General features: G+C 37.9%; 1 protein-coding gene across 10 annotated transcripts in view; it reads left to right on the top strand.

The window, feature by feature from the left end:
* The first annotated feature begins 3,676 nt into the window (after positions 1 to 3,676).
* adcy3a (adenylate cyclase 3a) overlaps positions 3,677 to 25,647 on the top strand; it is a 45,725-nt gene continuing 23,754 nt past the window's right edge. Inside the window, exons 1-11 of one of the 10 annotated variants that reach the window (XM_028030678.1) lie at positions 3,677 to 3,946; positions 5,481 to 5,663; positions 5,773 to 5,932; positions 8,018 to 8,167; positions 10,025 to 10,155; positions 13,266 to 13,377; positions 17,468 to 17,595; positions 19,563 to 19,721; positions 21,611 to 21,776; positions 22,815 to 22,934; positions 25,429 to 25,571. In XM_028030678.1, coding sequence (XP_027886479.1) covers positions 5,912 to 5,932; positions 8,018 to 8,167; positions 10,025 to 10,155; positions 13,266 to 13,377; positions 17,468 to 17,595; positions 19,563 to 19,721; positions 21,611 to 21,776; positions 22,815 to 22,934; positions 25,429 to 25,571 — 1,130 coding nt within the window. In that variant the 5' untranslated portion in view covers positions 3,677 to 3,946; positions 5,481 to 5,663; positions 5,773 to 5,911. Of the gene's footprint in view, positions 3,996 to 4,561; positions 5,664 to 5,772; positions 5,933 to 5,981; positions 6,200 to 8,017; positions 8,168 to 10,024; positions 10,156 to 13,265; positions 13,378 to 17,467; positions 17,596 to 19,562; positions 19,722 to 21,610; positions 21,777 to 22,814; positions 22,935 to 25,428; positions 25,572 to 25,647 lie in introns of those variants that run through there. The other 9 variants (XM_028030676.1, XM_028030671.1, XM_028030677.1 and 6 more) reach the window with 9 other exon arrangements.

Raw genomic sequence — 25,647 nt, 5'->3', positions numbered from 1 at the left:
TTTTTTTTTTTTAAAGATTAAATAAAAGAATCAGAGGCACAAAATTATTTCTATATAATTCTTCTTCCAATCCTCCTGATTCTTGTAGTATTTTTCACATCTTCAGTAATTCGTTTGATTCACAAGAGATTTGTCGACAATGTTGACCACAAGATGGGGAAAATGAAAGGGGCAAGACCTAGAAACTTGGACTGACCAGTGGTTGGGAAATTGTATTCAAACATATGTTGACTTTTCTCAACATACAGTAGCTTCTTTTTTACGATTAGCCTGATTTAAAAAGCATTTTTTCAAAATTCAAAACTCAAAAATACTTTATTAATCCCAAAGGGAAATTAAATGTTGTTGTAGCTCATTAATTTAGATTCTTTCTACAAAGTTATTGAAGATGGTGATCGCTGTTGGCAGGAAAGATCTTCTGCAACGTTTACAATATTGTGTGAATTAAACTGCATTTGTTTAATTGCAAATTTTAACTTAAAATAACTTTTACAAATTAATTTTAGTTTTGGCATATAACTAAAGTATGTGAAGTATACTTTAGTTATACTTCAGTGGCTTGACTTGATTACAATATTTTTGTTTATGACCAATTTTTCGAATACCCTCAACTCTGCAATAGTCTATTAAAGACCTTTCTGCCAAACAGCGGTGTTCAAAAACACAATTGAATGGTGAAAGAGCCAATGTGGGTCATTCTGAAATGGATAATGGTAGTTTCTACTGTCATAATATTAAAATAATGAAAGTACTTGACTGAATACTATTACTTTTTTGGTGATAAGAAAGACTAAAACTGATAAAACAAAATCACAGACAAAACACATAAGTTTCTGATGAGTGTGAGCACAGACTGAACAGATAAGGCTCCAGGTTTAACTAAGCCTGGCCGTTAGCCTGGTCTGGAGCAGGCTAACTTCACACAATAAATGACCATGGTAAGTTGTGTTACCTCTTTTGTGAAACCGAATTGAGTTTTTGCACCAGGGATGGTGCTGAAGGCCAAGGAGGAATCCAAAACTAACAAATGGATGTCCTGCTTTCCATGTGGGTGAGGGCTCTGTTTATCACCAATGAAACAGCATCAGAGGTGGAGCAGTTCTTCCTATTGGCTAACCCTTACCACTTACTTAATGTGATTCATGACTATCCTCTCGTAGCACTTCCTGACTACCGATGTTAAGGCTATATGTTGGTAGTCAATCAGGCCTGTCACTGTGGAGCACTTGGGGACAAGGACAATAGTCTTTAAGCAGGTGAAGACCGCCAGTGACATGGATGTGTTGAAGATGTCTGCCAACACCTCAAACAGCTGTAGTGCACAGTCCCTCAGTACCCGCCCTGGGATGTTGTTGGGGCCTGCAGCCTTATGGGGGTTGATTTCTTGGAGGAACCTCCTCACATCTGCTGTGGTCACATAGACAGGTGTGTTACCAGGTGGTGGTATAAGTCTGGTGCTGAGGGTGGTGTTAGGATCCTTAAAGAAGGTGTAGAACTTATTGAGTGAATCTGACAGTGAGCGGTCCCTTGGGCATTGTGCATCCCTGATGTTTTAGTCTGTCATGTTCTTGATGCCCTTCCACATCCGCTGGGGGTCGTTGGTGGTGAAGTGGCTTTGAATTTTCTTGGCGTATGTGGCTTGGCCCTCACAATGCCTGCAGTCAGTTCTTTCCTAATGCAGCGTCCCTAGCTGTCAGCAGAGCTCTCACCTCAGCATTCAGCCAGGGTTTCTGGTTCACATAACACCTTACTGTCCAGGTGGTGGTGACGTTATCAGGACACTTAGAGATGAAGCCCAGAACAGAGGAGGCGTATTCCTCCAGGTCCACCTCTTCTTCATGCATTGTAGAAAGAGTCAGGCGGCCTCTAAATTGTCACTGGTTGCCATAGTTAAACGCATCTTGCTGTTTTAACGACAGCTAACATATTGTTAGTTTACTACAACGTTTTATCACGGGGGGGATAAAATTAGTTAAGCTACAAAATTAACATTAGTAAGCCATTAATGGTCTGTATGCATTACATGTAGGTGAGTGGATAATGACAGGAGAAAATAGCCCAAACTTCAGTGGCAGGTGTTATCACTTACTAGCAATATTAAAGCAATTTTGTTGGCAGAGAGAGTATTACCTCTCAATGAGATATGTGGAGTCCCTCTGAATAACATGTCCATGAGAGCAAAGGCACCTTAATAGGGTTTTCTTTAAATGTTAGTTTTCATAAAAAAAGAAAATACAGAATTTTTATTTTGCTGGCAATGGACAAATAAAATACAATAATTCCTTCCAATTTTGGTCAGGATTAGCGGGAAAATGAAGATATAGTAGCATCCATCAAGGCAGGTGATAAACTAAGCTTTCAGAAATTAAATTAAAAGTGCAGGTGTCGAACCATCACATACCTGCTACTCCATGACAGCGGGCATTCTCATTTTGTGTTTTGTGATGTGTGAGGCACATGTAGCTCCTCTGAAGCCTGTCACTATTCCTTGTAAAGATATGACTGCTGCAGTGGATGCTAGGAGGATGGACAAGTTATTGAGGAAGGAGTTACAAATGGATCTGTCTAACCTTAACCTCTAACCCTGTCTTTTGGACAGACAGCCATTCTGTTTTGAAGTACGGTAAAAATTAGACTTCTAGATTCCAAATCTTTATAGCAGAGTCAGAGATGTTGAAACTGTGCAACACATCTTAATGAATGTATGTAAATACTTCAAGAAACCATGCAGATTTAACCTGTAGGGGTGCAGAGGTTCAGACTCTTAAAAACTGATGAATGGATTTCTGGTCCAGATTTTTTTTGTGAACCTGAAAATCCCTGAGATCTTGAAAGACATTTCAAGATCCTGAGGTCAAAATAGTGGTGATGAATTTTACTCAAGCTGGATAAGATAGTCCGGTAGAGAGGCTTTTCCTTATGACTTAGCCTTAACAGGGCTGCTAGTGGCTTCTCAAGTGTAACACCTTGTTGCTGTTTTTGTCACATCGAAAGCTGTTAAGAGAAACACTTTCTGAACTACATCTAAGTGATGAGCAGCTGGAACTAGTTGTCAAGATGAAAGATGTCAAGGCTCAGGTACCAAAGAGTCTCCTATGCTTAGAAGATATGATTTAGATATGGTAATAAATAGAGGCATTTATTACAGTTTGAAATTAATATCTGTAACATGGCCAGATGTGAAAAAAGTGAAATACTTTTCTGATGCACCATAGTGCCGAAGTTTATTGTTTTGGTGTAATGTAATTTTAAATGTCACATCTTTAGCAGAAAAGTGTATGTAGAAAATAATCCTTATTATCAGAAATAAAGGCTTGACATCATCACTGTGTCTGTAGTGAATATATGTAGTGAATCTAATGACTGACATGAATAAATTTGTCAGTAAGATAAGTTGATTGAATATGGATGCATATATAGCGATGCATTTAGTAATTTAGAATTTAAAACGTTCGTTCAGTAAATTAATTCACTAAGTCAATCACATTATTAATTACCTATAGACTGACCTTTTAACGACTTTATTTCTTTTGATTATTTTTCACTCATGGACTTAAAGCATTTTTAATCTGACAAATGAGCCTCATCAGAACATATTTAAATATATTGAATATGAGTGTTTGAATTTACATTTCCGAGAGACTAGAACGTCATGTTAGAGGGAGGAGCCCTCTAACCCGTACCAAGATGGCGACGGTATTGCCGCATCGTTCGTATCAACAGCAGTAGTCAAGGCGACATCACCGTGAACATCTTTGAAAGCTTCTGCTTTTCCGTTTTCTGCTGAGAACACAGATGCGGTGCTAAGTCATAGTGACTCTCTCTTTTACGTTTATTTTCTCTCACGGAGTTATTTATTTTGATGAAAAATATTCCCTCCGTATGGCTGTGTTATTGTAAACTGCAGCATTTCAAGAGGACTGCGAGAAGCCTCGTTATTCTAATGGTAATTATATTTAGCACAAACAATGAGACGTGATCTGGCGTTACTGAAGGTAAGTGGAAGTAGGAGGACATATGATGTACATAATTTCCCAAATATCCAGAACAGCTTGTAGAAATGAAATGTGTCCTGCATTGTCGGTTAATGGAAACATGCAATAGAGATTGGAGAATAAGGGGATGAAGGAGAAATCCTAGTCAGAGGAGTGTGTGAAATATGTACATGTTTTAATTGAGAGGCTGTTGCAACCGAAGATGGGGTTGCCTGTCGATAAGTAGTGAAAAAAGTAAAGTAATGTATAGGCTCTAGGTATGCAAGAATAGGATGTTAGATTTTAGACGTGCTTCCACAACAAACCTGTGTGAGGGAGCAAACATGTTGCTATGCAGGCCAACACCCACATGTTGTCTATGTATACAAAATTATTGCAAGAGAGATATCTATCTATCTATCTATCTATCTATCTATCTATCTATCTATCTATCTATCTATCTATCTATCTATCTATCTATCTATCTATCTATCTATCTGTCTATCTATAGACATTATCTATGCTACAGCTATTGTTGGATGGGTATAAATATCTATTTGCTAAACTTTCTGTCTGTCTGTATTCAGGCATGGAAAGATGAAGAAGGAAACACTATTCAGTTCAGAGAAATGATGGAGAAACAAATTCTTAAAACATAGACAAATATGGGATATAGCATAAAGTCACTTATGTTGATGAACTTTGAAGCATCTAATCAGTATTGATTCATCTTTCTGATAAACGATAGAACTACCCTGTGCTGGTGACGGAACATTGATTGACTGCGTTGGACTAAGAGGACACCAGTGCTGTGATGCAAGAGTACATCTCTCCAGTGCTGTTGTAAATTGTGAGAACACTCGATTGTGTGTTCTGAGAAGAATCAAGATTACTCTACAAAGAGAGAAGCGATACATTTGAACATTATTTTTATATTAATCCACTGCTGCAGGACAACATGCCTTATATTCTTTGATTAAAAAAGACTGAAAATTTTGGCTCAGAGTTTTCACCATGCCTCGCAATCAAGCTTTTTCTGAACCAGAGTACTCTGTGGAGTATTCGGCAGACTGCTCTGTGACATTGCCCTCTGATCCGGGGCAGGCTGTTGGACGAACACACGAGGTTACAGTTCGAAATTCTGGATCCTGCCTTTGCCTGCCACGGTTTATGCGCCTGACATTTGCACCAGAGTCGTTGGAGAATCTCTACCAGACCTACTTCAGAAGGCAGAGACATGAAACACTTTTGGTGCTGGTTGTGTTTGCTGCTCTTTTTGATAGTTACATCCTCATCATGTGTGCAGTGGTTTATACCTCTGAAAAACTTGCATCCGTCTCTGTGGCAACTGTGGGATTGGCAGGAGATATTCTTCTCTACCTGCTGTGCCGCTTTGGGTTGTTACCAGACCGGATCTCAAGGCGTTTTGTGCCCTATTCCCTCTGGGTCCTTATCGCATTACAGATATTTTGCCACTTGGGTCTAAACTATGCTCGTTTCCACCAGGCTAGTGACACAGTGGGTTGGCAGGCCTTCTTCAGCTTTTCTTTTTTCCTTACTCTGCCTTTGAGACTAACACCCATTGTGCTCATCACTACTGTATCCTGTGGGGTTCACACCCTGGTTCTTGGAGTCACCATTGCTCAGCAGCAGCAGGAGAACATCCAGGGCTCAGCGCTTGCCAGACAGGTAATACTTGAGGGGGGAAGACGGGTCAGTGAGATTGTCTCACACTAGTGTTTCTCAATTGTGGCTCTTATGTTCTTGTGTAATTGTTTTAGATGTGTGTCTGTTGCAGAACAATTGACTCAAATGATTGCATGACCTCCTCTGCATGCACTTGATTGCATGCAGAGGAAACACCTAAAACATGCAAGGCAGTTGTCCCTGAGGACGGGGATTGAGAAATGCTATTGTAAAATTACATGAGTTAATAAATGTTCTTCAGTGATAGACAGGTATGAACTTTTGTGCAGAAATAATTACAGTGTTCTTCTGTAATTTTTGTGAGTGACTGAGTTTAATGTTGTATTTAAAATGTGGAGCTTATAATTTGTGATGATTAGATTTAGTTATATGGGTTTTTGTGACAGAAAACATGGCCTACACCAGCTTTTCCATGCAGGGTTGTGGGGATGCTGGTGCCTATCTCTAGAAGCTCTGTCCAGTTGGAGTTACCAGATTCAAAAGTGGCAGAAGTATTCAAGACATAGTCCTTAGTTGAGGTCAGAAACGGGCCACGGTCATAAACAATAGGTCAAGGCAAGGCAAGAAACCCTAGACAGGCTCTCAGGCATTATACAGTCTAGCAGAAAATGTCTGGCTGGAAGGAGCATATTTAGGTGGAGACATGGGAGAGAGACGGCAGGCAGTAATCAGACACAGGTACACATGATGAGAGTAATAGTGGAAAATAAGTTCGTAGGGTTGTCATCTTTCAGAAATTAAAATAATTAACGCTTGCCACAGCTTCTTGGGGGCCAGAGCTATTCAACTCTAACTCGGTGGAGTTCCCAGAGCTGTGGTACGCTTTATTTTATGTCTGTGTTTTTTGTAAAGGAATGATCAAGAAACCAATTAGTCATACACAGAGGTGAGGAGCGAACCAACACCCTGTCTTGGTTCACAATGTAAGTTGCAGTAACTGGATCCACCTGGTTTTCTGAAACTGAAAACCCAGTGTATGTACGTCCCTACCCTTGAACCTACTCTACGTTGGCTCTTACCCTGCTTTCTGAAACGGGGCCAGATGGCTGAGGTGGTTTTGGAGACAAACAAAACTTGGTTAACAAGCACAAACCCACATATATTCATCTTCTTGCTGGAAATGTGATTGTTTAATAGACTAATTAATAATTTGAAATAAACTGGAACAAAAAATTATAAATGTGTGGTCTAGGAATGGGAAAAGCCAGGTAGAAAATCTGGAAACAAGTTGGTAAAGTTGGGAATTGATTCAGAGGCAGCCCGAGGTATTTTTTAGATCTCAAATGACTTGTCTTAATTTGAATCACCATTTGGTCACTAAGATTAGAGAAACAGTATTTGTTTTCTAACAACATTTCATTTAGACATTTTCAAGAGTAAAATGTGATTGTGAATTTTCCACTCAGCTGCTCACATCTTAATTAAACATAGCTAAATATTAAACTTACTTATAAACTTTATACCATTACAGTTTAACCATTGAAAGTATTGCCATTAAATACTGTTTAAAGAAGAAACAACACTTGTCCTGGCTACTTCTAGTCTATGAACTGCTGAACTTCAGAGTTTTTGCAGCTGCTTCAGGAGTCACTATTGCTGTTGCCGTCGCTCCCGGTCAGCTCTGGTGAGCTCTGGTCAACTGTGGCAAGAAATCTTTGGCAAAAACTTGCTGATGGCTTCAAAAATGTGGGCATCCTTATTTATGTCCAACTATGTCCAATTAATTAGAAAACAAAAATCCCAAAAATAAGCACCCAATTCTTGTTTTTTTTATTTTTAAATACTCCACTATGGAAATTTAAGATTAAATAAAATCCTTGAAAGCAGATATCAATGATATTCTTGGTCACAGTGATTGCATGTTCATCTCTGCTGTTTGTCCCTATCAATTTTTGAAAATGTATTTATTTATTTTTTGTAATCTGCCCAGGATTGAAAATGTTATAAACAGATTTAACACAGATTATAACGTTAATTAGGCCTGTTCATTAGGTAGTTAACTATATCGTATCATGAGATCAGAGGGAGCTTCACCACATTGTCTGACATACTTTCCTTCTCTATCTCATATGGGTCCATCCTGACTGCAATAATTTTATTTATGCACATTGGTTGAGTGTCCAGATATTTTCTTTTTTGTTGCTCTCGAGGCCATGGGTCTGCTATGCATTGCGCAAACAAACGGTCTTAGTATACTAAGACAGTGTGGATCACTTCTGTTCAGACTTGTGGGAACTATGTATAGGGCTTCTTGTAGTCAAATAGTTCATAAATACATGTATATTCATCTCATCCTGAGTTCTAATTTCAAATGTCTCTTCATGTTTGTTTTCAAGCTACTGGCCAACATTGTGATCTATATTTGTGCCATCACCGTGGGTGTCACATCGTACTACATGGCTGACCGGAAGCATCGAAAGGCTTTTCTGGAAGCAAGACAGTCACTGGAGGTTAAACTTAACCTAGAAGAGCAAAGCCAGCAACAGGTCAGAAGACCTATAGACCCTTTACATCTGGAAATTTTGCATATGGGCACAATGCTGGAAGGAAAAAAGACTGTTGCTTTTCATGCCAACCATAGCCATGCTGCTGCGGTGCAAAATGAAACTGAAGATGTAGGTATTATTAATTAAGATGTAGGTATTAGTGCAGTGCCACGGCAATGGAAAAATTAACTCAGAAAAACTTTTGGAAGCAGTTGCATACTGGACCAGAGACTCCTATGCAACTCTTATGAGCCTGTCAAGTGCTGCAAATAAAGCTCAACCATCATTAAGGTTTTTGTTTTATGATTTCAGCAAAGAACATTTCCCTTGCATGTTTTAGTGTTGAGTGATAGTTATGCAGTCTTTCTTTATAGATTTCATAATAAACATGAAGTTGAGTTTTACACCATTTTCGTTCGGTCCTTTGGCAAAGTTGTCTTGCAGATCTAATTGTTTGTGCATTTCTCCATGGAGATTTCTTCCTACCAGACACAACCTTCATTTCAGTGGGAGCATTGAAATCAATGGTACCTGAAATTTTAGAATGTAAATTATCTACCAACTCACCTATGTGGTTACAGCTTAAAGGCGAGGAGGAAGAGTGGATTTGATGAAATGTTTCTGCTGTGTTGTCTGTGAAAGAGTGTTTTGTGATAGTAGCTGATTGGCTGAGAGAGTGAGCGGAGATTGCACTGACAAAGATAACGGTGTCATCTTTGTCAGACAGGGCGACAATCAGTTACAGATATTGGAAATATTCACATCCTTACTGATATCCAGGTCCAGTGTGTGACCTCAATTGTGTGTTTATTTAACAAACTGAATTAGACCAAGTTTTCAAGTATATCACGCAGCTTTGTTGCTAGGGCTAGGGTTAGGGTTAGGGCTTCTTCTTCTTCGGGCTTGTCAACATGGATGTTGAACTCTCCCACAATTGTTAAACAGTCACTATCAATGTATATATAAGATAAAAGCTCATTAAAGTCAATGAAAAAATTTTTCACACATGTTGAGCTTTTGCACAAAGTTAGCATCAGAGTTTGTGTATGGGTTTTTACCTCAATTCTCAGATACTCAAAAGAGTTAAAGTGGCCTATTCTGGAGGAAGACAGGTGTAAAGCTACTGTCTGAAATCTCAGACCTCTGATGCACAGAGCAGTGGATGCTCTGGGTAATCAGAACCAGGTGGTTTTGATAAAGTAAACTCTGCTTTGTGAGCACTAAGAACAGAAGTAGCTTTGATAACTTGTTGATTCATTCTATCCATGAATTTGACAAACTCAGGTGCAGAAGAAGACATTTCTTCAGAAGTGGACTGTCAGAAAGTGAAGAGCTTATAAACTGGGAGCATAATTACTGGACTGAATACTGGTGGCTGACTGGGAACAGGCTGCAGCTGAGGGTGGAGTCCAGACAGGTAGAGTGAGGGAGGGGGGGTACTGACACAGGAGGAGAAAATATTAACCAGGAAACAGGCAAAACATAAATCTAGCTGTAGTAAAAATATAAACTAAATACAAAGATGAAACTACACACACAGAACTAAACCTATGCTTAAAGATAATCTAAAGGCAGAAACTAAGGCTGAGGACAAAAATAAACAGTGATGTAAAAAGCAAATATTAAAGAAACCTGAAAATCAATTCAACCCTAGATCCTGGAACGTAGTTGTTTTCAAGTTTATTGTGCTTTTTACACATTATAAATACTTTATAGAAGGTTACACCTCTACAGGGGCCTGTAGAGGTCAAAGAGAAAGCATGGAAAGTCAAAGTAAATCAAAGTATGTGTTCAGTCACAAGTATGGTCCATGTCTGTGATTTATTGTCATGGGCTCTGTGTATTTAACCTTTCTAGGAACGTCTCCTGCTCTCCATTCTTCCCAAGCATATAGCTGATGAGATGCTTCAGGATATGAAGAAGGAGCCCAGTCAAAAAGAGATGCAACAGTTCAACACCATGTACATGTACAGGCATGAAAATGTCAGGTAACTTGGCTGTATGTTGCGGTAAGTCTGTCTAAAGCAGTACTTGTCAAATAGTGGGGTGCACCCCCTAGGGCAGCGGGCTGGGGGGCTGAGCATCTATGGGCGTCAGAAGAAGGACTTTATAGTTATCCTCTTTTCTCATGCTTGTCTGATAAATAAGCCTCCAGTCACTAGGTGGCAGCAGTGTTCAAATCAATCAACAGGCTGCCTGTTCAAGCCAGTAGAAGAGGTAGTCTACTGGTGCAGAGCTGAGGATAGAAGCTCGGATGTTTGAAACACATCCACCGCCATAGAGAAGAGATGGAGAAGTTTGTGACAGTGAAAAGAAAACCGTGGGTTGTCTTTTCACATGAAAAGAAAACCATGGGTTGTCTTTTCACTGAGGGTTAGTAAAGCAAGCATGATGGAGTTTAAGGACCAGACTAATAATTTTTTTTAAACTACAAGAATAAAGTCATAATATTACGAGAACAAAGTCATATTACGAGAATAGATATATTACAAAGGAGAGAAAAAATTTAATTTTAATAAGAAAAAAGCTTTGATAGTTATGAAGATTTGACGTGACCAGCTCAGCAAGACTGGTTATTTGAAATAAAAAGTTGTTTAAATAATCGTTTCAAAGTCCTGTGGCTGATGATTTTATTCTGATGTGTTAAAAGATTAAGTATATACTTATTTGAAAAACCAATACCAACTGTAACTTCACAAGACCCTCAATATTCCTCATTTTATCACAAATGTGGTGTAGAATTCTCATGAAATTACAACTATATTGTATTATTACAATTATTACAACTTTAGTGTCATATTTCAAACAAACAAGCAAAAAAAATCTCTTAGTCTGGCTACATCTTTGTAAGCAAGTAACTGTAGCGCTCAGAAAAATGAAGCCTATTTACTGTGGATGTAAAATGTTCTGCATGTTTCATCTCCTCTGACAAACTGGAATATAAGTAATATAGTTGCAAATTTTGCACAAAAATGTTTTAAAAACTATATACTTTTTGAAAAACAAGCTGAAGAAGTTGAAATTTATTTTTTTACAAAGTTTTTCTCTTAGACTAAAAATGTACGTCTCAGGGAATCATTTGCACTTTTTTCTGTTGAGAATCTCACAGATTGAGCAGTCTTGATTAAATGTTACTGATTTAGTTAATAAACTGAACTTGGAAATTGTTTGGAAACTTAAAACAATAAAATGAGCTACTACTTCTCATTTTAGCTGTTTTGATACTCTGGTCATAGAATGGTGGAGCCAGTAAATACAGATAAATTAATCAAATTCAGTTATTCAATATCTATAAATTGAAGCCCAAAGAAAAGAGGTGGCTATATTTTTTCTTATCAATTATTTTATGAATGCTTATTTAATCACAGATGTGGTCTTGCCCCTCTTCTTTACTGTTTTTCTCATGTAGCCATGGCAGCTTGACATCATGAATGCCTGTAACACTGTGGTACATCCTGCCAGCCAGGGGGAGACTCTTCTGTCTCACTTGCTTTATAGAGTACAATGTGAAACTCATAGCATTTTGGGGAAGTGAAATGGTAAAGTTGAAGCCCTTGTTTGCACATAATATATTGTGTTTATTTTAAAAAAATCAAGCATTAATTTTCTTCCTAGAAAAAATGGGAAAAAAACCCCTCAATTGGTAAAAAGCTATTTGCAGTAGCGATAACAATAAATGGAATCTGCTAATCATGTTCTTCTGACTGGCAGTACTTCCAGTGTCTTGCTAGATGCTATCAGGGTTTACTATCGATAAAACCAAGGCCAGCTGATAAAGTAATGAAAAGTCTACATTTTGTCAACCTTTCTCAGCATGTATTCAGTACCAACCATGTGTCCTGCAATACAGAATATCTAATATATAGCTATTATGTTAATATTTTTAACAACTACTACAGTTCTCTTGATGGAATAGACCTACTGTACTGACTTGTGTCAGTTCAATGATTCAACTTTTAACTTAGGTATACAAAATGCAATTTCTTACTAAACATTGCTATTATTTCCACATTCATGCAACAAACCTAGAGTAGTAATTAGTTTCAGTTGCTATTTCATGAGTAAATTATTTAGAGGCATGAAACATTCTTCTTTTGAGAGATATTGCCTATAAATGTTGTGCATTTCACCATAATATGGAGCTAAAACAGTCTCAGTATCCACACATGCACAGGATGATTCATGCACTTTTTTTTCCTGTTTTGGGTAACTTTTGTATAAGTTACCCAAACATGAACCCATTACATGAACCCATTACAAAAGCTCTGTCTCTGACTGGTTGCTGAAGATTCCCTGTTAAAAAAAAGACATTTGTGGATTGAGCCACTTAGAAGAATCTCACAATTCACACACAAATGCAGCGAAGCCCACAGGCCAGAATTAGTGTGTAAATCAAGATGTATTTATGTTTGCATCAAAAATTTAAGTGTGAATCCTTCTGTGCATTTGCAAATATTGTTTGTGCACATATGAATCATTCTGTGCATTTGAGTTGTTTTGTTCATTCATAAATCTGATTCTGTGCATGTGTGGAAAAATGCATTGTGCATTTGTGACTATTGAGATTGTTTTAGCTCCACATGTCGTAGTACTTTTTAGTTTCAATAATGCGTCACGGGGCGTGCTGTGGTGGCGTAGCGGTTAGCGCGACCCATGTTTGGAGGCCTTGAGTCCTCGACGCGGCCATTGCGCGTTCGATTCCCGGAACCGACGATATTTGCCGCATGTCTTCCCTCCTGTTCTTCTCCCTTTCCTGTCAGCCTACTTTCATATAAGAGACACTAGAGCCCACTAAACACCCCCTGGAGGGGAGAAAGAAAAAATAATAATTTTAATGCATCACTCCAGTGGCTTATGAAATGGATTATGTTTTTTTTTTACTGTTTACATCTGTGATAATGAAGAACATCGGAAGAATATGGATTACTTATAAACATTATTTCATTTAACAAGTAATCCCATAAATTGGTATTAAATATTGTATTATCATGCCATAAATGTTTTTAATTCTAAAAAAGTGCAAAAATACTCAGAGATTTGTGGTCTGGAGCAGCATGTTGTAGTAACATGCTGTCTTGTGTGTCTTGTTGTCATGTAGTATTCTGTTTGCAGACATTGTGGGTTTCACCCAGCTGTCGTCATCTTGCAGTGCCCAGGAGCTGGTGAAGCTGCTCAATGAGCTTTTTGCTCGCTTTGACAAGCTGGCTGCTGTGAGTTTCCTGCTTTCATATTAGCTTGGAGATTTATTTTGTTTAATTTATGAAAACGGTTTAAGTTAAGACCAAATTTTTTTTTACATTGAAATAAAGTACTACACTTTTGTGCACCTCAAAAAAAAAAAAAAAAAAAAAAAAGCCAGCCTGATTTTTTTTTATTTTCTGTGCATTTTTCACATATTATGTTTCTGCTTACAGATTAAATATCACAGATTAATCAAATATGTCATGCTCCTCTTTGGCTGGTTTGCAAAACTTCTAATTACAGGGGCAGAGGAAGCATAAGAATTGAACATTAGATTATTTTTTAATGTAACTCCCAATAATTGCAGAAAGTCTATCTAACCAAAATTTTAGCCAGACTAATCCATGTTGTAATGCACATTGCTTTAACAGTTTTCTTACCAAAATGAATGTCACTATGCAATATTGTTTATATTAATTTGCCTTAATTCATCCATATTCAGTCTTCATCAGAGTAACAAGGCAACTTTTTATCAAAGCACATTATATATAGCATGCTCTGATCTAATTGCAGAATATAAAAGTGAATTTAAAAAAAACCCAATGAAATTGAAGAGAAAGTTTATATAAAAATGCACAAAATGAAAATGAGGAAATAATCTAAATTTAATGAAATTATCATCTGGGTTAATAGCCGAAAGTGATGTAGGTGTGTAGGTAACTTGGTGTTCACACTTTGTTACAAGGTGCAGAGACATTTTTTTTTTCCAAAATGGAGGAAATGAAATACATGATTAAAACACAGACAGGCACTCAAAGAAATAACTGTTCTTATTATACAAGCAGAATAATAATAAAAAAAAACAACTAACAGAAATACAGGACCAATAAATATACTCTCCTAAGTAATTTCATGTGAAGTGCTTAATAACATTACTTGAACTCAAATTATGTAAGCAATTTTCAGGACACATACAAATCTTTGAGTTCAGTAAGCAAACAATCACTTTTTGTAGCTTTTGAAAAATTTTGTTTTGGCATAACCAATCATTCCACACAAAAGTCATCTTTACAGTCAGTCTAAAATATCAATAGGGTGGCATGGTATCAATCAATGTAGATTTATTTATGCATTTATTTATTTACGAAAAACGAACACAAGGATTAGTGAAGTAGAGGAGAAGATGGAGGAGAGAACCCAAAACATGGAGGAAGTGATAGCAGAGCTGCTAAAGTTACACATGAGTCTGGAGGATAAGCTGGTGGACCTGGAGAGCCGATCTAGGAGAGAGAATGTCAGGATCTATGGTGTCCCAGAGGGGGCTGAAAAGGTGATTCATAGAGTGGGACAGATTAATATCGCAGTATATTTGGCAGGGAAACAAAGCTAGAGTGAGGTACAGAACCCTGCAGTTAAGAGAAAGAAAGAGAAAGGTGGACTGGGTCTTCCCAATCTACATGTCTGTTACCTGGCAGCTCAGTTAAGACCAGTGATTTGTCTATGCTCTCCATCTTATGATGCAAGATGGAAAGATATACAAGGCACAACAGTGGAAGGAATACCTTTAATATCAGGTACTAAAGGATTTACAAGAGGGGCTGAGTAATGCTACAAACAATGCTAGATTCTTGGAGAAAGGTAGCTTAACTTTGTAAATGAGATATTCAGATAAAAATACTCATATGGTGCGCCTTTGATTAAGCTTTTAAACTAAACCAGATTGATGGGAGATTTAGAGGATGGATCCAAAAAGGATTAACCACTTACTATACGTTTACCCAGAAAGGGGTGTTTCAGAGTTTTGAGGAACTTCAGAAATCTAATGGCTTGGAACAGGATGACTTCTTCAGATATCTGTAAGTTAGGGCCTATTTCAATGAAAATATACGTGACAATTGGGAAACAGACAAACCAGGACTTTTTAATGTGTTTTTGTCTTTGTTGAAGTCAGAAACGTGTTTCTATACTATATGATGGTATTCTGTCTTCTAAACAAGGTGACACAAACTACACAAGAAACAAGTGGCTAAAAGAAGGAAATTTATCTATATCATCTGAAGGCTGGGAACAGATCAACAAATTACACTGGATGACCTTGAGCTCCAACACATGGAGAGAATTCTGTTGGAAAATCACGGTTTGATATTTTGTAACTCCAGTTCAGAAAAAGCATCGGGGCAGCGGAGACACATGTTGGAAACTCTGTGGATCAAATGGGGCAAATCATCATCATCATATCTTCTGGGGTTGTCCAGTGATTAGTATTCTGGGAGCAGATATGTGTTTACCTAAATAATGTCTTTACTGAGAGAATCCCTGAAAATGTGAAGCCCTGTACTTAGGAAACATTCAATTTGATAACTGGACTCTGAAAGATAAAAATACTGCTGTTAATGCTTCTGGCAGCGAGCAAAAGACAATCACTAGAAAATTGTTAAAATCTGAAGCACCTAAAGTTGAGGACTGGTTCAAAATTGTACAGAACATTTACATTCTGCAGAAAGTTATTGATCTCTGTCCAAGGTCGAAGGGAATTATTTTTCAGGATCTGGTCTAAATGGACAAACTATGTAAAACCAATAGTCCCTTTGAACTACATATGTCTGTCATATGAAAATACTGTTGTGCTGCATAATGTACGCTGGTTCTGACTTCTGGCAAACTTTTAGGAGAAAACTTGATTGTGTTTTCTCCTAATGTAAGAAGGATTGAACCAGACCCCTCCACTCGTGTGTTAGAATTGTTTGGTTATTATATTACATAATAAAAACACAGCCATGCTACATAGAACCAACAATTAAAACATAAATCTTGTAAAGCACTTTGTATTGCCTTGTTGCTGAAAATGTTCTATATAAATAAAATAACTTCTACCTTTACATTTAGTCAAAAAACATGCAGGGTAGCAGGTGGATAAAGGGGCTGTGTTATGCCAGAGTCATTAACTATTGTTCATCAGCCTAATGCCTGAGGGAAAGAGACTGTTATTGTGGTGGGAAGTTCTGGTCCAGCTGGCCCTGAGAATAGGAGCTTAAACAGGTTTTTTGTCCAGGGTGAGAATGGTCAGCTGCAGTCTGACCTGCACCACATGGAGGTGTGCAGGTCCTCTAAAGGTCAGAGGGTGCAGCTGATTACCTTTTCAGCAGTGGGCACAATGAGTCCATGTAAAGTCTATGTATGTCCCTGGTTAGTGTTAGTGTACCTTAGGGTAATGGTTACTGGGGAAGGGCACTATCCATCTTTCAGTACTGCACAGGGCAGTATGAAAAGATTAATGGATTCATCAGAAACAACAAAGAAAATGAGGCAACAAACATGTGGGCAGCCGCAGAAGGAGGGCGAGAAACAAAAAAACATAAACAGAGTTCAGGAGGGTGAAGTCAATGGAGTTCAGATGGATGACCAGAGGATCCAATTAAGAGTCTATGGACGATGGCTGTGTGGTTGGAGGATTCCACAAAGAGTTTATGGGAGTTGTCTCATTCAGACACATTTTGGGCAGACCAGTCAGAGGTCGTCCTGTGGAAACACAAAGTTCATGCAGGCGTTGGAACCAGCAAAGACACCTCTGAATGCCTCCGCTGGAAAGGCAGGGGCCTACTCACCATCACCTTAATCTGTAGTCCTTTCCACAGATTATCTGTCTCATTCCAGTCCAGACTGTATGGTGGATGTTCTCAAATTTGTCGAAACAAATATTATAATTAAAAAACTGCTTTAACTCTAAACCAGCCAGGTATGTTAATGTTTTGGGCTTAACTATAACTCAAGCTAATAGAACAACTAAAAGACTCTTTCATTTTACAGAAGAAAAGACATGTCCAAAACAGATCAGCAGACATTTTAAATCTTGGGGAAAATAAAAAGACTTTCACTTCATTTTTCAAACAAAATAGAGAAAACATTTCCTTTACAAAAAACAAGGAGACTTTTACATCACATCATCTATAGCAATAGAGAAGGTAGAGAAAAAACCCCAAAGATGTTAAAAAGCCTGTGTATGTTTTAATCTGGCTCTATCTCCAAACACTTAGACAGACAGACAGACAGACAGATAGAGGTGTGTGTATACGTATTCTCTTTCTCTGTTTAATTAAGATCAATGTACATTTCTGTCAGAAATATCATCAATTGAGGATCAAGATCTTGGGAGACTGTTATTACTGCATCTGTGGACTTCCAGAATACCGGGGAGACCATGCTGCCTGTTCCATCAGGATGGGCCTGGCTATGGTGGATGCTATCTCGTAAGTGCAAAAAAATTATTGATTCTAATTTCCATCTATTGGAATACTTTTCTGGCTTATTCTACAACACAGCATTTTTTTTAAATTTCATTAATTTAAATGTTTTGATTTGTCTCTTACACTTCTTGTTTATTGTTTTGTTGTCAAGATGTTGATCTCTAGCATTGATAGCTAGTCACATGACACAGGATAATAATTCCTTTATACGTAAAATTATCTCATTATCTAATAATAACAAAAGTCATTTTCACATTATACCAAACTTATTGGTGAGCAAAATTAGGAAATCCTTAGATTGGGAGTGAATGAATTGATTCTAATTTAAACATCGGAGATGGTTGATTTCTGTTCAGTATAATTCTATAATGCCTCTGGGCTTCAGATCAGGTGATTCTGGTTTGTCTTCCTGTTGAGCTTTCTGTGGCTGCATAGTGACCAGGCTTGTTGGGATTGGTGTGGTCTTTTAAAATGAATTTACTGAATATTATATATATATCCATATATCCATATACCCATCCATCCATCCATTCACATATACTGTATATATATATATATTTCCATATCTGTAAGAATTTGGGTTTTTCTCTGTGTTTTTGAGTTCTCTGTGTGTTTATTTTGAGTTTTCTGTGTCCTCTGAGTAGCTGTGCTGTCCTGTCTTCCCTTTGATTGTTCCCAGGTGTGTCTCGTTCCCTGATTACCTCTTGTGTATTTAATGTCACCTGTGTCCTTGTCTCAGTTGGGGTCTTGTCGCTGTCGTCTGTGTGCCCAGTCCGTCTCTTCCTTCGTTTAACCGGCTGCTACTGGCGTTGAGACCTGGTGTCTGCTCGGCCATGCTGCCCGGTATTCTGGATTGCATTGGACTGTGTTTATTCTGGATATTCTTCATTAAGTCTTCATTTCATCTACTTCAACCTGGATCTACGGCATCTGCCTCACCACCACACCCCACAGCTCATGACGATATCTATATTTCCACATTAGGGTGGTTCACAATGATGCCAAATACTGTCCATGAATGATGACCTGGTGCTGTTTCATGTCAGTCATCTGTCCATCTATAATGGACTTTGTTGGTGACTTTGCCCTCAGTGTTATATTGATTACTCTGATGGAAAGTTATTGACTCTTTCCAAGCTTAAAGAAATCATTGAAGAAATTGATTAGGATGCAACACTTTGGTCAGGCTAACATGTATTCAGTGACACAGGATGGCATCTCTAATATACCCTAATATTTTTAATATAGATTCCTAACAGATGTTAGATAGTATGAATCATTTTTGTTAACTGATAAGAGGTGTTAGAAACCGAAAACATATCAAAAATCACAAGAGAACAGATTTTCCTCTAATAGTACCATCAGGTCCATCAGCTTTCTGAGGGCTCACTGCCCTCAGGGTTCTCCATGCCTCCTGTTCACTGATGGTTGGGCTGTGGAGAAATTGACAGCTACAGTAATTCGGCCTCAAAATGGGCAAAGAAATGAAAGAGCTCCTCTGCCAGTGAAGTATCCCCAGAGATTTTGGTGGTGTTGTTTCATCTGAAGTTGGTGAAGTGCTGGACCCCTTGCCACACCTGCTGGCTGTTGTGCATCTGTATAAAGTCCTCGATTATGAACTCTTCACTAGTACTCCAATTAGTTCATTAGTTTGTACGTTTGTTACATGATATGTTATTTGGCTAATTTTTGTTTAAAATTCTTGTTAACTTGTGTACCCTGCTTTTAAATTTATCATTTTTACAATGAAGGATTGCAGACGAAAACTAGCCTTCATGGCTAATTCTTGCATATTCTCTAATGTGTATTGTCCTCTGTGTTTGAGAAATAATCACCTTTCATCCATTGTTGGTTCAAAATGTATTCTAGCTGTTTTCAGTTTTTGGATATAAGAAAAGAAGCTTTTGCTCAGGAACTTTCTCTTTTAAGGTGACCTTCTGTTTAGCATACTTTTTGTGAAACTACCCTAGGTATGTCCGTGAAAAAACCCAAACCAATGTTGATATGAGGGTTGGAGTGCACAGTGGAACAGTACTTGGAGGAGTGCTGGGACAGAAACGCTGGCAGTATGATGTTTGGTCTACGGATGTCACAGTAGCCAACAAAATGGAAGCAGGAGGCATTCCAGGGTAAGAGCAAGTTCTGTTCATATAACCTGAGGGTGTCAAACTTATTTTCATTTCAGGTCATATCAAGAGCATTAATGCCACAAAGGGCTGGTTGTGACAGAATATATCGATAAAACTAACCCTTAACCCTCTTGTGCTCTTAACTGACCCGCTAATTGAGACCCCACAAGTTTTTTTACTCTGTGCTGGGGTCGCACTGACCCCGTATGTGCTTCTGTGAGGTTTTTGTTTGTGTGTGTGTGGTTTTGGAACTTGACGATCTGACAGGGCAACTTCCCATTTCCCCGCTGTCTGACATTTTCTCCTGAGCATTACACTGAGACAGCATTTTGTAGTGAATGGCACAAATATCACAAACAAATCCATCTATAGTCAAGAAAAAAATAAACACAACATTTTTGTTTTTGTTCCCAATTTTCATTTGATGAACTCAAAGATCTAAAACATTTTTGATACATTTTCTATGTTGTTCACAAGTCTGTCCAAATTTGTGATAGCGAATTCTCCTTTGCATAGATAATCCATCCCAGCTCAAGAAGCTGAGTAGACAACATGATTATTGCACAGGTGTCCCTTAGGCTGGCCACAATAAAAGATCACTCTGAAATATGTTGTTTTTTCACAGAGCTGAATGCCACAAGTTTTGAGGGAGCATGCGATTGGGATTCTGACTGCAGGGATGTCGAGCAGAACTTGATCGACAAGAATGAACACAAATGTTCATTCTTTTTTTTTTGTCTCCCCTCCAGGGGGTCTTTTGTGTCCCTTGTATGAAAGTAGGTTGACAGGAAAGGGGGAAGGAAAGGGCATTAAGCTTAGTTTATTATTCAAATTAGCTTAGAGGAAAATCCTACTTTAGGAAACCCAGCAGAGCATCAAGTCATTGACTTGAAGCATTCACTCCTCTTGAAGTGAATGCTTCAACAATACTGTGGACAGTCCTGTGCAATGTGTTGTTGACTTTCCAGAGAAGAAACCACCAGTAGAACCAGAACCTGACTCAGTATGAGCTACCGAATGGGGATTGGAAAAGACAGAGCAGATACACAAAAAAGCAGAAGCACTGATCCTGGAATCCTTTCTATGTTATAGAGAAGTCAGAATGTATCATTAGTAGGAACTCCTTTAGTGGTGTCACCTTTAGGAGTGATGTCTCCTCTGTGAGAGAAACGCATCTTAACAGACGAGCTCTGAGACGGTTTAAAGGCAACACATACAGGAAAAGCTCAGCCAATGGAGACAGCACTAGACAGGGGCAAATATGTCATCTGTAGAAGGACACACTAGCTGTGACACCATCCTCATCGTGTCACAGCTTAACAGAAAGCCAGGTCGGATGGCTTTCTGAGAAAATAAGACAACAGAAAACATATTTGGTTTGTACAAGTCCTTCAATTTGATAAAGGTGTACTAAAACAGTGGTCCCCAACGACCGGGCCGCGGACCGGTACAGGTCCTCGCAAGAAATAATGAACTACTTCCGCATCTTTTATTTTGAAAAATCCTAAGAAATGAAAGAGCTCCTCTGCCAGTGAAGTATCCCCAGAGATACTTCACTGGAACTATATACCGTATTTTCCGCACTTTAAGGCGCACCTAAAAACCCACAAAGCCAACTTGCAGCAGAATGAGTAACAAAACAACATTGGAGTACTGCCCCCCCCCCGTCTGCAGCAAAATTGCGAAGGGCTGACCGGTCCGCGCGACTAAAAAGGTTGGGGACCGCTGTACTAAAACACAAAAGGGCACTTTTTTTTTATCACACCAGACACCAAAAGGGCAATTTTCTCTCCAAAAATGGTTTTTGGAGTGGTAAAACATACAAAACAAAAACAATAACTGTAACAAAAAAAAATCTGATGTTTCATTCTTTTGTGCTATTGGATTAGACGTGTTCACATCTCACAAAGTACCATGGAGTGTCTCCATGGAGAGTTCGATGTGGAGCCGGGAAATGGAGGTGATCGCTGTGACTACCTGAGGGAGAGAGGTATTGAGACCTACCTGGTGACTGTTCCTAAAGATCCCCTGGGAAGAAATGGAATCAGTCCTGTGGTTAGTTAAACATCCAGACACTCACAGCTAGTATGTTAATGTTCAAACATTTTCACTGTTCTCATCACCAGTATGTACAAGAAGACAGGAAGGAAGAGAGATGTAATTTTGAAAATGTTTAAACATTTTTCTTTTAAAAGGCGTGAAATAAGGTTTTGGAACTATATACCGTATTTTCCGCACTATAAGGCGCACCTAAAAACCTTCAATTTTCTCAAAAGCCGAGAGCGCGCCTTATAATCCGGTGCGCCTTATATATGGACCAATATTGAGCCACAACAGGTCTCGCAACTACGGTAAGCAGCCGCTGACTTCATTTTCCCCCATAGAAGAAGAAGCGCGCGGTGCACACTGGGTTTTGTGTAAAGACACCAAAATGGCTCCTATTAAGAAACACGCTTACGACGCAGAGTTTAACCTCAAGGCGATCAGTGACGCAGTAGAACACGGGAATAGAACAGCAGCGAGAGGATTTAACATGAACGAATCAATTGTTATAGCGGAAGTGGATATATATTGTGATTGCACTAACGTTTGATTTACCGTAACAGTATCAGACTGTTTTTTACGTGTTTATTGAATCAAGGAAAAGTTCCCCTCCACTATATGTTATACCTTGCTGTTGTTAAAAGATAAACTGTGTCACGAAAATACCACATCACTGACTACCTCCGGGAAAATAATCAAACAGCTGTTTATTCATTTTGGGAATGAACAGAGTTTTCAGAACGCTGGTTTGTAATCTATTAATAAAGTTTGACTGACCTATCTGACTATTTTGTTGACATTCCCTTTAGCGCAGTTCCATCTAATGGATGCATAACGTAACCCCAGCCTCTGCTGTAGCTTCTATTCTATGCGTCTTATAATGCGGTGCGCCTTATATATGAAAAGTTTAAAATATGCCATTCATTGAAGGTGCGCCTTATAATGTGGTGCGCCTTATAGTGCAGAAAATACGGTACATACAGTACATATATTTAGTTGGTAAGTTTTCACTCATAATCACAGAGGACCCACTTTTTGCTTTTTTCTCAGAAGCTGTCGGTAACCTCTTCTAATGGAAATTCCCCACTATTAATCAACACAACAGAGTGTAACGGCAGCGTGGAGGCAGCCTGCAACACACCTGAAGAACCAGAAGAGTTGGACACAAGGGTAAGCAGTCAGGTCAAATATAAAAGATTTGATATTTTGATCAATTTGATGATTTTTTTTCCTATTATGTATGTGAGAACCTGCTCCGAACTATTACCAGAGGAATATGGTGTAATATCATCAGCAACTAAAGTAAATGTTAACAATTTATAATTGTTTATTTATTGTAATAATTTCATATATCATTAATGTAAAGTAAAAAAAGTTTAGGGCCCACTACCGACTCCACAGGTAACTCTTAGTAAATCAGAATGTATGAGACTTATTTGTACATTGTCATGTTCCGTGTTTTTCTGTGTGTTTATTTTGAGTTTCCTGTGTCTCTGAGTTGTCTTGTCTCCCTTTGATTACTCCCAGGTGTTTCTCATTCCCTAATTACCTCCTGTGTATTTAGTCTCACCTGTGTCTCTGTGTTTTGTCGGGTCCTCGTCACTTGTTACGTGTTTCTGTTTGCCGGTTCATTTGCCACGCGTTTATTCTGTTGCTACCGGTGTGAGCCCTGGCTTCCTCTCAGCTGTGCCGCCAGAATCTTGTGGACTGTATGGAACATTATTTATTATTAAAATTACCATCTTTACTTCAACCTGGGTCTACAGCGTCTGCCTCACCACAGCAATTCATTACATACATATTGACACCTTTGATGCAGGGAACTTTTTATCCAAGACTACAATGCCTCATACTCCATATTTCTCTAATTTATGTAAAAGTAATTCATTGTCTATAGTGTCAAATACTTTTTAAAGTCTATATAACACTCCCACAGTATATTCTTTTTAATCACTGCATTTTCTATGTCTTCTATTTTTTTTGCATTACTGCTATTGAAGTTGATTGTTTGGCTCTAAATCCGTATTGACAATCAGATAATAATTAATATTTTTCCATGAAATTATGAAAATGTTACAGAAACATTTTTTCTGAAATTTTGGAAAATTTGATAGAGAAGAGAGGTAAGTCTATAATGTGAGAATTGATGTTTATTACCACTTTCAAATAAGGTTATGACTTTTGCTGTTTTTTTTTACTTGGAATGTACCTTTTTGAAAGGACATATTACAGAGACATGAAAGGCTTAAGTACTGATACTATAATAATTTTTACTAGCCACATATCCATTCCAGCCAAATTGGTAGACTTTTTATTTTTTAAGATTTGTCACAATATCATATATTTCTTTTTCATTATCTCCTCTAGTAAACATGAGTTGATGTTTGTGTTAATGTTACCTCCAGCTGAACATTCTATCTTTATCCCTAGACACCATTATAGTATTTGATAAGTCATGTCCAACATTTACAAAATACTGATTTGCAGATACTTTGCTATCATCTATAATTGTACCATTTCTACCAAAAAATTGTAATGACTTCTGCTTAGTGCATGTTTTTTAATTAAACTATTGACACTTTCCATGTTTCCTGAATATTATTATTATACCACAGTGGCTCTACCATTGAACACTCTCAGTACTGTGGTGAGTCCGGAAACCAGACTGAAAGACATCAAACCATAACTCTTCTCTTGTATTAATTACTACTTGAAAGGCCTTTAAATATATATTTATTTCTCTGTGTTTAGCTTAGTTTCTTAGTTTATTTCTGTATTTAGTTTTCTTAGATTAGTAAGGTTTATTGTTACCTCCTCTTTAGCTTCTCGTCTGTTCTTAGTTTTTCTCCCATTTTTATTGGCAAATGGTCAGTGATATCATTTATAAGAAGACTAGATTCAGGAACAAACGGCCCTTTAAGAACATTCAGATTTTTGATGTGGCTCAAAACGAAAATGAGTTTGATGCTCCTCTTCTACTTGGTTTAATAATTACTGAAAAAAGTCCGATGCTATACAATATTAAATCTGTGGCTGTTTTTTTTTATGTCTGCTGGGACTTAAAAAGTCAATATTAATGTCACCACACACAATTTGAACCTTCATAAAATGAATTTTGCTAAGTATAAATGCTAAATTATTGCAAAACGTATCAATACATGTTCCTATATTCTGTATACACAAGTTGTCCAGATTTTTTTCCTTCCTTTTTTAACATTGATTTCTGCAGTCAAACACATTACATTGTGAAGTAGGTTTGGAAAGTTTTTATTTTTTATTTTTTGGATGCAATATTTGGCACAGTAGTTACTTTATAAAGCAATTTATTAATTTCTATATGATTGTGGCCTCCATTCAGGCTAAAAAGCATTGTCATATAAAGTTAGGTTTTCATTATGTTGACAAAGTGCCAAGATAATTATTCAATCTCTTTTATTCCAGAGTACTGTAATAGTCATAGTTACTGTAGTAAAAATAACATTACTCTTTGACAATGTCTCATGCAGATGTTTGGTGTTTTAAGCACTTTAGAGCTCCTTTAGTAGGCTTCTAGCTTCTAAATGCACAAATGAGCATTATTGTATATGTATGTAATGAATAGACCAGCAAAGAAACAATAGTAACAATAGCACACAATATTGTTTTTATTTTTCTGGGACTTCAGGTAGTGAACCCATCTTTTCCAAATCCACGGAGGAGGCTACGACTGCGGGACCTGGCTGAACGGGTGATTGACGCCCAAGAGAATGAGCAAGAGCTCAACAAGTTGCTTAATGAGGCTCTGTTGGAGAGAGAAACAGTTCAAGCGTAAGTGTCAATTTTTTCCTTTTGCAACAGAAATGACCAGTAATATTGAAATTTTCTTGCGGTCAGAAAACTGAAT

The sequence above is a fragment of the Xiphophorus couchianus genome, chromosome 11 (genome assembly GCF_001444195.1).
Source record: "Xiphophorus couchianus chromosome 11, X_couchianus-1.0, whole genome shotgun sequence".
Taxonomy (NCBI): domain Eukaryota; kingdom Metazoa; phylum Chordata; class Actinopteri; order Cyprinodontiformes; family Poeciliidae; genus Xiphophorus; species Xiphophorus couchianus.
This window is presented reverse-complemented; position numbering and strand designations above follow the sequence as displayed.